General features: G+C 45.9%; 1 protein-coding gene across 8 annotated transcripts in view; it reads left to right on the top strand.

The window, feature by feature from the left end:
• The window catches only part of MINK1 (misshapen like kinase 1), a gene marked incomplete at its 3' end in the record, with an annotated part of 47,975 nt that continues 35,254 nt past the window's right edge, over positions 1–12,721 (top strand). For all 8 annotated transcript variants that reach the window (XM_084236425.1, XM_084236427.1, XM_084236426.1 and 5 more), the window contains exon 1: positions 1–284. In XM_084236425.1, coding sequence (XP_084092551.1) covers positions 228–284 — 57 coding nt within the window. In that variant the 5' untranslated portion in view covers positions 1–227. The remainder of the gene's footprint in view (positions 285–12,721) is intronic.

Raw genomic sequence — 12,721 nt, 5'->3', positions numbered from 1 at the left:
CGCCTGCGCAGGAGAGGCGGACGGCTCGGGTTGCAGGCTCCGGGGCGAGAGCGCCTGTCAGTCGGTGGGTCGGTCCTCCCGCCGGCCCTCCCCCTCCCCGTTCTCCGGGGGAGGCGCGGTGGAGTCCGCCCCCGAGATCCCCCGATGGGGGAGAAGCGGCGACGGCGGCAGTGGAATAACCGAGCCGGAGCGTGAGCGGCCCCGGGGCCCCGTTCCCGGCGGAGGCCATGGGCGACCCAGCCCCCGCCCGCAGCCTGGACGACATCGACCTGTCCGCCCTGCGGGTGAGCGAGCCGCCCCCCAGCCTCACCCCGGCTCCCGTCCTCGCCACGCGGGAGCGGGGAGATTGCACACCTCACGTGCTCCCCGGGCGCCCCTCCGCCGGCCCCGCGCCCCTCGCCGACCCCCGCCTCATCCCCGGGGCCCCCACCCTGTAGTCCCTTCTGTGCGAGCTGCGGATTCCTGGGGCCAGTTCGGTCCCCACCCAGCGGTGCCCCGCCCCCACACTTCCCTGCCGTCTGCACCCTCACTCGGGTTCCGGACCCCCTTCCTCAAGGTGTAGGAGGGTCTCGTGCTGATTCCCCTTCACTTAGGCCCCCTTCACCTGCGGGATGTCGATTGTGGTTCCTCCCCTGCCCCTTACCTCCTCTGGGCCCTCTTGCCACCCTTGCCTTAAGATTTACTTAAATCTTCATCCCTCTCCTCTTTTCGGCTTCTCGAATTTTGACTTTGCAAGTCTTGACAGCCTCCCCCTCATCACCCTTTCTCCTCCTCGCCCACCCCTGTATTGTATCTCGTCCCTCGTCGGGGTTTCAGCCTCCCGTCTCTACCCCACACTGCCTGCCGTCCCCGCATCCCCACGTTCGGCTCTCCCTGTCCCTTCTCGCTCGTGTTTCAAGTGCAGCAGTCCAGAACCAGGCATTTCCGGTCTCAGGGTCCCTGAATATTACATTACCAACTCTGCAGCAGTGTGGGCCTGGGAGGAGAGACAAGTGCACTGGGGGAGGAAGGGAAGCATTTATTCTGTTCAGAAACTCTAGCATGGGCTGGGAAGAGGATGTTTATATGTCTGTACACACACCAAACACATGCTGCATGTGATCAATCAGGAGGCTCGGGAAAGCAGTGGGATTTCTGTTTTCTGGAGGGAGGGGAAGATAATGGCCATCTCTCTGGGGAAGGGCTAATTAGAAAGCCCATAGAGGGGATGGTGGCAGCAGGAATTTCTTGGAGAAATACCTACTTATTGTCCTCCTGGGGTGCTTGCTCACCCCCACTTGGGAGCTTTCGGTAGCATTTATGTGGTTTTCTTCAGCAAGGAGCTCTGGCTTAACAGGCGACTTAGTGATTTCAAGGTGAACACTCTAGACTGCCAGCCCGGGTTATGTTTTTGCCCTGTGTCCTTTGGGCTTTCTCAGCAGGCCAAGGTGTGAAAAGAGCAGGATTCCCCATGTCTGGATATCTTCTCTGGCACTCATGTTTAAATTACCTTCTGGCTTTTGAGTCAGCCAGAGGGAACATGGCCAGTAGCGGGAAAAGGCGGTCAACCACACAGGTGCCCCGGATATGACTGGAAGAGAATTGAAGAGAGCAGAGTCATGTCGTTAATTGGGTTTCTCTAGGTGACACAGTTTTTCTTGCCATTCAGGTCATAATTTGTTTGGTGCAGTGTTAGGCTAGGAGACCTGACTTGCTGAAGATAAGGTGATAAGTTGCTGAGAAGGGAAACTGAGCATTGAATCTCTCTCTCTATCTCTCTCTCTCTCTCTCTCCTTCTCTCTCTGTGTGTGTGTGTGTGTGTGTGTGTGTGTGTGTGTGTGTTGGGGATGGGGATGGGGTCTGAAGTCTTTAGAAGGGATATTCTCCAACCAGTTGGCTTATAAGACAAAAAAAAACAGGCTCCACGGCTCCATTCTAGAATGAACCCCCACCTTCCCTTCCCACCTTGGTTGTTGATTAACTCTGGTTACAGGTTCCTGTGGCTGTGGTGACTGAAATACAATAAAAAATGGGTGGGTCCAAACGATGACCTTTGGCTTAAACCTTGTGGGATTTTGCTTGTAGTTCTCTATTCCTTTATCCTCTTTTGGTAGTGTGGGCTGGACCCTCAACCTGGAATTTCCAGCAATTCTGCAAATCCCCTCTGACCTTGGATGTGGTAATTCCCTTCTGGACTGCTCTGCTTGAAGCAGTGATAGCCTTCTTCCTCAATTGCCTCCTGCCTTATTCTCCTTAGACCTGTGACTTTCTTAGTGCTTCTGTGTTCCCTGCCTCAGGCTTCTTAAGAAAGTCTTCTTCTTCCCCCAATACTTATACCTGGGTGGTAACCCTAGTACTCCAGCACTTGCGGGAGAGCTGTGCTTTCTTTGAAATGGGACTAGAGAGCCTGCTTTCTCCTTGCTGCTGACCTTTTCTCAGTGCCTGTCCCCTCCACTGCACCTCAGAACTGCTGTGGCACAGTGGAGCAGCTGGCTCAGTCACTTCTTGTTCTGTTCCTGTCTGTTTTCCAGTGAGAAATGGTAACCTGGAGAATTAGCAGAAAGGGTGTTTCCCTTGTTTGGAGACCTGGGGAGGGAGATGGGAGAGGAACATACTCAGCATTTATTAGCTGGCCTTAATGAGTTCAGGTTGTCTTTCTATTGGTGTTTCAAAATGAGCCTTGGTCTTCATCTAGTGATAAGAATAATAGTCTGATATTAGAGAAGACTGACTGGCACTAATCTCTTAGCCACGTGTGAGGAGACTTGCTACTTTGTGATAACAGGCACACTTGACCTCTTTGAGACTACATTTCTGTACCAGCACCATAACACAGGGTTCAAGTCCTGGCTTTCTCACTGTGTCACCTTGGCCTTGCACTTCCCTTTTCCCCCTTACTGCAGATTCTGCATAGAGCCATACCTCCTCTCTAAGGCTCCATTTTCTCATCCTTCTGCTGAGGAAAGTGATAGCCCTGAACTCAGAGTTGTTGAGGATTAAATGAAATACTTTTATGTTAAGTACTTAGTCCAGTTTCTGACACATAGTAACCATATGGTAGCACTTACTGTTGTTACTGTTATCAAATGGCAATCAGAGAAACCATCCAGCACAACTGTATCTAAAATAACACTCTCTCCCCTGCTCTATTTTTATATACAATTTTATATAGCATTCCCTTAGTCTGCTTTATTTTACTTGGTAGTATTTATCACCAACTGACATATATTTTTATCAACTCCAACTAAAATATGAGTTCAGGAAAAGCCTGGGTTTTGGCTTTTTGTTCATTTTTGCATCCCCAGTGCCTATAACAGTGTTTTCCACATTGTGGGGGCTCAAACATTTATTCAAATGTTTTTTGAGTAAATGCATGTTATAACAAGTAGTAAAATGCTTGCTTAGAGAAAGCATTCAATAAATGCCATGCTTATTAGATTTCCTTCCCTTCCCACCTTGGTTGCCCTTCTTATATACACACAATTAAGAATATATCTCTTCTGAGGTTTTTTGGTTTTTTTTTTTGTTTTGTTTTGTTTTTTCTCATTAAACTTTGTTTTAATGGGTCTCAAAATTCTGTTTTTGTTTTTTTTTTTTTAATCAAACCTATTTGGTGGTAAACAGAGTTCTGGAAACTTCCATGTGAGTGATGCCCTTGAAGTAGTTAACATCATTGAAGGGAAATTTTGGTCATCTTGTTTCAAACCTTCTCTATGTCCCACAATGGGTTATATTCCAGAAGAATCTTCTGACTTGAAACTCTTGGCTTCTCACACAAGATAAATACCAGTGGAAGTGGACGGGACAAGGAGCATACCTTAGACTGACTTCTTTCCGTTTGCATTGCTTCTTTTGGTTGACCCACTTCATAAATCAAACTGCTTCTCTTTACTGTTCAACCAGCTGGAAATTTTAGACCGCAGTGTCCTTGAAACTATGGAACTGTGCATAGTGTTGCTGTATTAAAGTAATGTGGAGCACAGTCAAGAGGGACTTGTTGCTAGATAGTAGCCTTGACAGAGATGTTCTTTTTCAAACGCTTGTGTATTGTGTCTGTTCTTTGGAGAAGCCTCTTCCCCTGCCTTCTCTCTTCTTAAGTCTGTAGAACCAGAACCACTTGGAAAGCTGGCAGTTACATGCATGTATTTCTAGGCTGCTCAGCAACATGGGGCTGCTACTGTGTTCTGATGTGCTGGCTGTCCAAATGTTAATGACAGACGCCTCAGGCAAGGGGAATAGGAAGACTGACCTCCTGCAACAGAAGTAATGACACTAAGTAGTTACATTTTCCCTTCGAGAACTACAAATTGGGTGTAGGGCTGTTTGGGGAACTAGTGGCATTTGGAGTGAATTGAAATGCTGCTTTGGGAAAATGATGGAAGGAAGAGTGCAGAGAATTTTGCTGGAACTAGGTGCTCAGCCATTCCCCAAATGATGGCTTAGCACTACCACCCTTTATGTGGTAGAATAGGCCAGTTGCCATAGATCTCAGTGAGGTGTGGAAGGGAGGTTCTCTGTAACAGTCAGAGGGTCACTAAGAGAACCAGCTGGTTTACACCCCCTCACACATGCCCCAAGAGCTCAGTTAGGCACTGTGCCTGACTGATCTGATCTCTATTTCCTTCAACTTTGAACTGTGTGCCTAACACAGGTAACTCACATGGCTTGGGATCTATAGTGTCTTTGATTGTCATCTTGTGGACAAGATGGTAGGAAGTATACGGCTGCCTTTTATAAACTTGCATTCTAGCACAGGTCTGTAATATAAGGATCTCAACCCAGAAACAAAACAATTCTGGAATTGGAGGGCATCTCCAGAAGCCATCAGAGAGTCTGCATGACTAATCTTTCTGTCCCCAGACAAAGTTGTATCAGAGAAAACTATCAATAATATCCTTTCCCCACATCAGTCAGTTACCAGTCAGTAATCAGTTAATTATCAGTCAGTTGCTGTCTTGGGAATCAGATTCTAGATACCACGGGAAGGGTGTAATATTGTGCTTGGTACTAAGGTATTTAATCAGAACTCTGGGAGCATTCACCTGAGAAATAACCTTTGCAAGCTCAGGTTTTCTTGTCATTGCTTTCCTCAATATCTTAGAACCTTCAAGATGGAGACTTTTTGTTAGATCTGATTGCCGTACATTATACTCATTTTCTGTTGTCTTGTCATAGTCATCTTGAAATATGGTATTCATTGTTTTCCTCTTCCTCTCCACCCCCCCCCAGCATCTACTTTATACCCCCAACTCCCTCAGTCTTTCTTTTCTTCCCTAAGTTGAATAAAATAAAAAGTAAGTCAACTCTCAAAGCATTTCTTGAATGTCCATGGAATATGGGAAGATACAAAAACATTTCTTGGTAAAAGACTTGGACCCTTTCCACAGCCCACATTCATGCTGGCCTTTCTCCTATTCTTTCTGCCACTTTCCTCTGAACCAACCAGTCCCTGACTTGAATCTGAGGTTCTCCCATCTATAGGAAGCTCCTCCAGAGGGTAATTGAGAAGGTAATTGATGCTCTTTGTTCTTAATAAGGGTAGGGAATAGTAGAGGGAGAGGAGAAGAAAGGGATGGAATTATAGTGGCCCAGAGAATCCCTGGGGGTTTTGTCCTGTGGCCAGGCAGCCTGAGGATGTATTTTCTAACTGTGAGTAGAATTTTCCTGTTTGTTTACAGAAAGATGGAAAAGGAGGTGCAGAAGATACAGTGATGAACAAGATGGACATGGTTTTCTTATAGTCTAGTTAGTGGGGAAAGATAGTAATAAAAATAATAGCAGATATATAATTGTATATATATAATTGCAAACCATGATAAGGATTAGCAGAAAACTTTAACATGCTATAAGAGCACAGAACAAGATTTGATTTTACTTTTTACTGGTTGGTTGATAGAGAAATAAATTATATATAGAAGACCTACGTGTTAATGCCACAGAATGAGTTGTTAGAGGTGAACCAGCAGGTAAAATTTGATGATGGCCAGAACCGGGAGACTGGAATGGGGTCATTCTTAGGGTGGAGCTCTTGGTTAACAGCCATTGCCAGGAACCTGAGGATGGGTAGAAATTCCAGGCTCAATTTCCAAAAGAATTTCTTCTGAACATTCTGATGTGTGTGGGGGGAGGGGGGATAGTTTATTTATCTGTTTCAAGGAGTAACGATATGTTATGTTCTTTCTTTTTTTTTTAAAGCTTTATTTTTATACAAGAACCGGGGTACAGGCCAGATGCGTGGGAGGGTGAGAGGATTCACCAGAGACAGCTGGGAACAGAACAAGCAGACTGACTGAAGTACACTGCTGAGGGGAGCAGCGGGCAAGACAGGAGAGGTCTGCTTTGCTGTGTGGGATTCTTGCCGGCCAGCCGGATGAAACCGGCACTGCAGAGGCTGGGGACAGCGTCACAGTGGGGCGCTCAACCTCCTGTGCCACCAGGGAAGCCCTGGATATGTTATGTTCTTTACAAAGGAAAGAGCGTTTTACTCATGACCCTCATTTTTATTTGGTATATCCTTCAAGTATAGGGTCTGTGGACTCATATGTTGTTCTGCAGAGGGTGGGGGATTGTGCTTGTTGTTTAGAGTGAGTATATGAGGGAGAAGGGTGTATCACTAAAAGTTTTACTTTTTTTAAAAAAAGATTTATTAATTAATTAATTTATTTATGCCTAGTAGGATTGGGGTATAGGCCAGAGGTGCAGGGGGTGAGAGGATTCACCAGAGACAGAGTGGGGAGCAGAACAGTTGGATCTCCAGAAATACACTGCTGAGGGGAGCAGCGGGTGAGGCAGAAGAGATCTGCTGTGCCATATGTGGGTTAGCTCTCTGGCCAGGGATGAAACTTAGGCCACAGTGGTGATAGCATGATAGTGCCACCAGGGAGGCCCCCTACTTTTATTTTTTAATTAAATTGTATATATTTAAGGTGTATAACATGATGTTTTGATATGTGTAGTGAAATGATTACTACAAACTGATATCTCCATCATATGTGTGTGTGCGCGCACATGTGTGTGTGTGTGTGTGTGTGTGTGTGTGTGTGTGTTTGTAGATGTTAATATAAGCCTGAGTGGTGGCTTAGGGTTTGGAAGGTAGATACGTCTCACAGAAATAAGCACAAGTAGGCCCAGCCTAACACTAGACGGGTACAGTATATAAATAGATGAGACTCTCAATTTACATTATGTACAAGGATGAGTGGGGTGTGTAGGGGGAGTGTTACTGATTTTGCATGTTTAAAATGAAATAGAGTTGGGGAAGCCACAGTCTTGGACTTCTTGGAGGAGCCAGACTCCAGAAACAGCTTAAATGTCAGGAGGGTGGCAGCATAGAAGACGGTAGGATGGGCTGTGAGAAGTGCTTAGTGGCGCAGCCTGTGGGAAGAGCCTTTAGTGACTGGAGAGGGATGAATGGAGGAAATGGAGACTCTGTGCTTGAGAAAAATGGTGATAGTTGGTGGGTGAGGTGTCAAGAAGACCTTTGACAGAGGAGGTCGTTAGGACCTCAGACTCATCTGGGAAGTACATGTTCCCACAGAATCTTAACGGGCCAGAGGTGACAGGTGAGATGGAGTTTCTAGGACCCTGGAACCCCCACCACTCAGAGTCTGCGACTAAGCACATGTGTGCAGCAGTGAATGCACCTTGTCTTTAAGGTCTCCATAAAGCCTACCTGACTTTAGTTGGTCTTCTGAGGAACAATGCAAAAGACCTCATACCCTCTTCCACCAGGAACCACTTGAGGGTAGGAATTGAGGGTTTGGATTGCTGAATTGCTCCTGGAACCATGGGCTTAGAGGAGTTTTCTGTGCGCGCAGAGACAGACTGGGAATTAGCAGGATTAAGTGAAGAAAATTTCATGACTTTCAAGCCACCTCAACTTCTCCTTTTTCCATAAAACTTTCTCACTGTTCACCTTCTTCACCCTCTCACACATCTGGCAGCTTGACATTGATTATATATTGCCTGGTATTGAATATTGTTTTATGATCTTATTTTTCCTATCCCCTTCTTACAAATAGGGATCATGATCTGTAGTTCCAGTTGATCACTCACAGTGCCTACAAAAACATTGAGAACTTAGAAGGGGTTCAGTCATTTCTTGTTTAGTAAATGATAAGGATTAAATGTTCTTGTGATTCGCCCTCTCCCATTAGATTTGATCCATTAGCAACAAAGCATGCCTTGTGTGGTTGAATAGTGTGGGACATAAAACAACACAGGTTTTTACCCAGTAGTTCTCAACTAGGGTGGTACTGCCATCCAGAAATGTTTGGGAGGAAGATTTAATTGTCACTATGTCTGGGGAGCACTAACAACATATAGTTTGTGGGTAACAGGGATGTTAACCATCCTGCAGTGTCTGGTACAGCACATTGGAAAGTTATTTTTCCCAAATTGCCCAAGTGCCTCCCGTGCCATGGATAGGGACACGGGAAAGCTCAGGTGAAGTCTAGACTGATTTCTTCTCTGAAATTGGAATTTCTAAGTCTTCTCCTTTACTTCTTTCTGGGCATTGAGAAGAATGCAGGCTCTGAATTACTTTACTGCAAGACACATATCTCTTCTAACAGCTTTTATTTGTCTGCCAGCGCACCTCTGAAGGTAAAATGGGCAGACACCAAGCCAGATTGCAAGGAAAAAGATTTTCATTTTCTCTCTTCACTGTCCACCCACTCTTTCTTTCAAGGCACATTTGTAAGAAATCAGAAAGTGGCTGAAAGCATGTAGTACTTGGTCTTTAATTCAGGAAAGAGTTAACAAGGGTGGCAGGGATGCCCCCAAAATCTTAGCAGTATGAGACAAAATTATAGGTACATAGTGTTTAAGAGAGAAGGCCAGCACATTTGTCTCTTTGGTCTTTTTATGCCGTGGTGGTCTCCTTGAAGATATGTATGATGAGCAATTGTCATTCTTCAGACTTAGGGTAGAAGGCAAATTGTCTGGTATGTCCTTGGGAGAAAGAACAGCTTTGTGGGTGGACAAGTGGCTAGGAGTAAAGCCACGTATAGGTACAAGCTGATGAAGCCACACAGCAGAGCTGCCAACAGCTCTCTGATCTAACTTAGGAGCGCACAACTGGAAGGGCTCTGTCTAGCTAAGGTTTGGAGAAGCTGGAGAAAGCCCTTCGAACCTTAACAAGGTCATTTTTCACAGGAAACTACCTTAGACCCACATGTCAGTGTTGCAGGGGGGACAGGCAGCATGTGGCTCAGAACCTTGTCTGTTACCTTATCCCTGTAGGCCTCTAGTAAGCTCTCTTTTCTTCACTCTCTTAGCTTTCTCCAGAACAAAGATTGCTCTCATACAAGTTATTTATATTTTAATGTGGATTCATTTCAGAAGGGATTCTGGGGTTGACATAAGAATAAGGGTGAACACCTGCTATGCAGTAGCTTCTTTTCTAATGTAATCTCATCATCCTTCACAATAACCCTTTGAGGTGAAAGATAGTATCTTCATTTCAAGAAACCAAGATTCACAGTACTTGGAAGTTAAATCACTTGCCTCAGGTTGATCAGCCAGCAAGTAACAGCACCCCTTTCAGACCCCAGTCTGACTGTAGAACCTGAACCTGTTCACTCCTGTGCTGTTGGAGGCCTGCTCCAAGATGGTAGGATTTATATGTGAGCACATGTTGAGGGTAGAACAGTATATATTGGACTGTGCTTTGAGCTGTCTGTTTCCTACTTGATTTTTTTGTAAACATGTCACCTGTGGCAAGCTGACTTTGTGGACCTGCTTAGAGACCCCACACCAGCCATAATGTCTCTGTGAGAAGTCCTCACTGCCCTCCAGGAGCACATTGTTTAGACCTGTGTTTTGGTAAAGGACAGGTTTTATTCATATATCCGGGATTATTTTGGGGGGATGGGGAATGGAGAGGGAGTAAGGGACTGCCTTTAGGAACTGCTAAGGGGTTGGCATTGGTGAGCACAAGCTGGGAACACAGCTCCATGGGGCATGTGCCCAGAACTGAGAGAGATTTTTGGATGTTGGGCTACCAGGCAGAACACTTTAATGACAGGAAGGCAAACATGCAAAAGAATCCAGAAGGAGGGCCTCCCTGGTGGCACAGGGGTTGACATTTCAGCACTACCAAGCTATTGCCAGTTACTGTGGCCTGAGGCCTGCGTTCCATCCCCGGCCAGGGAGGTGACCCACATGGCACAGCAGACCTCTCCTGTCTCGCCCGCTGCTCCCCTCGGCAGTGTATTTCAGTAGATCTGCCTGTTCTGCTCCCCGCTCTGTCTCTGGTGTATCATCTCACCTCACCGCATCTCTGGCCTAGACCCCAGTTCTTGTATGCATAAATAAATAAAATAAATCTTTAAAAAAAAAAAGAATTCAGAAGAAAGTCTGTTCTTTAAAGAAAATTTTTTATTGTGGTTAAATACACATAACATAAACTTTACCACTGGAACTGTTTTCACATGTATAGTTCTGTGACATTAAGTGCATTCAAAGTGTGGTACAGTCATATCCACCATCCATTGCCAGAGCTTTCTCATCATCCCAAACTGAAACTGTGGCCATTACACACGAGCTCCCCATGCCTGCTCCCCCAGCCCTGGCAGTCATTATTCTCTGGCTCTTTCCTGTGTCTGCAGTTGGGCAGGGGGCCTGACATAACAGATGCTTAATATTTGTTGCGTCAGGTGAGGTGACCTTTCTCAGAAGTCCATGTGTCATCCAGCCCACCCAGAACACGTCCCTCTCTGCTGGCTCCTGTGCAAGTTGATAGATCTCTGAGAGGGATTTTATATGCAATGGCTGCATGAGATCACAAGAGGGTTAGGGAGTAGAAAGAAAGCTAAGGATTTCTCGTCCATGTTCATCTCCTTTGCCCTCTCCCACCTACGGTTTGTTTCTGGTTCTGTTGTAGTACTTATATTCGTCATTTTGTTTATTCTGAGCTCTTATTTCTCATCCTGGGAGCCTGCTGGGTAGGCTCTGGAAGAAGATGGAAAGAAGGTCATTTAGGAGATGAAGATAATAAAATGTAACAGCATTTCTGCCTTTATGTATGGGGGGTGTATGTGTTAACAGGGAGTCTCCCAGGAAACCACCCTCAGATAAGTACCTTGAATGGTCAGTGATCCCTACTTCCCTAAGGGTGGCCTGTGGTACATCTCTGGCTGGAAGCTTTATTCAACCAGTAAGTATTCATGTGTGTTAGGAACTGTTCTAAGTGCTCCAAGAGCTCATACATGGGTAACATCGAATCAAACAAAAGGACAGTAGGGTTTTATATCAGGTCATATGAGCTGGGAAGCTTCTCTCCCATGGATGATACGCCACAGGAAAAGCCAACATTCTTAGCAGTGGGCGGAAATGGTGAATTGCTAAAGATGTTTTGGGGAAACTGGGCAGCCTTTGAGGCAACTCTGATGTCATCCTGGGCCTCCATGTTTGGATTGTTTGGAGCTCAGTCAGGTCTGTATCCCTCTGTGGTGTCTACACCCCTGGACAGCTCCAAAGCATGACCTAGAATTCACTTGGATTTTTCAGGATTGAGGAGACCAATTTGATGGCCGACCAACCTCCTCCTCACATTCCTTTGTCCATACCAATTACAATTTCTTTATTGATCTTTGTGGTTATTAAAAGCCAAAAAGGAAGGAGAGACAGACTTGGTACTCAAGTCACTCAGGAGAGGAGAACAAGAGAACCCCGTGTCTTAGAGAAGCCTGTCTTACAGGTAAAATCCAGACCACAGAGGACTCTAGCCGGTAGGCTGGGGATAATAACTTAGGGCTTACTGATCACCAGACAAAGCACATGAGACCTCTGCATTTCCTCAAAGGAGTGTTGGAACCCAGAGACTGAGTGAAAACTTGAGGACTTACATGGTCATTTTCTCTGTTTTCTGTGTATAACCTGAGGGGAAGCTGCACATATTTACTATTATCTTCCAGGGTCTGCCCAATAACTGAATGGCCCTTCTCTCCACAGTCCCTCTTGCTGAAGTTTGAAACTTACTTTTTTCTTAGATTGAGCTGCATATGAATTTGGTTTGTTTTCCTGGGGTTGGGAGCCTAGTTCACCCCAACCCTGGTTCTCAGAGTTTGAGTGAAGAAGGCATGTTCCACTCACTCACCCAGGAAATGCTGCCTGCCTTGGGTGCTTTCCTCAAGTGCCATTAAGCACATCCTGGAGATGGTTTTTACCTTCCCTAATAAAAGTAAAAGATGATTTAAATGCTTGCGTTGAAGGTAGGGTATTCATGGGCTAGCTTACATTTTAAAAGGTGCCAGCAGTAGTGATAGACTGTTCTGCCCAGTCCCCACCAGAATCATGTATTTGGTCAGCCTGGGATTCAAGGTGCACTGCTGAGAACTTGTGTTTCATAGATCAGTGATGAGTGCCTCTGCTCCTGCCCAGATCCCTGGCCTGGCCTGGCCACCCCCTCAGATTGGGTAAAATTGGCTGTTTCCAGAGAGCTCCCAGTTGGAGGCCTGTAGATAGAGGGGCTGGTGAAGCTTAAGCAACGTGATACATAGAGTGAGCATGGCACTAGGAGCTGGGAGACCCGGCTCTAGTTTCAGCTCCATCTCTAATTTACAGGATGAGTGTCATTTCTCTGGGTCTTGGTTTCCTCACTTGCCAAATGAGGGTATGAGAACAGTGGCTTTAATCAGAGGCTCCATCAGAATTGCCCAGGTAGCTTTACATATACCCAGACCCTACTCCCAGAGGTAATTCAGTGATCCAAGGTGGGCCCTGTGTGTGTGTGTGATCT

This window comes from Talpa europaea, assembly GCF_964194135.1.
Source record: "Talpa europaea genome assembly, chromosome: 7".
Lineage (NCBI taxonomy): Eukaryota > Metazoa > Chordata > Mammalia > Eulipotyphla > Talpidae > Talpa > Talpa europaea.
Note: the sequence above shows the minus strand (reverse complement) of the source record. Positions and strands in the feature narration are given on the sequence as shown.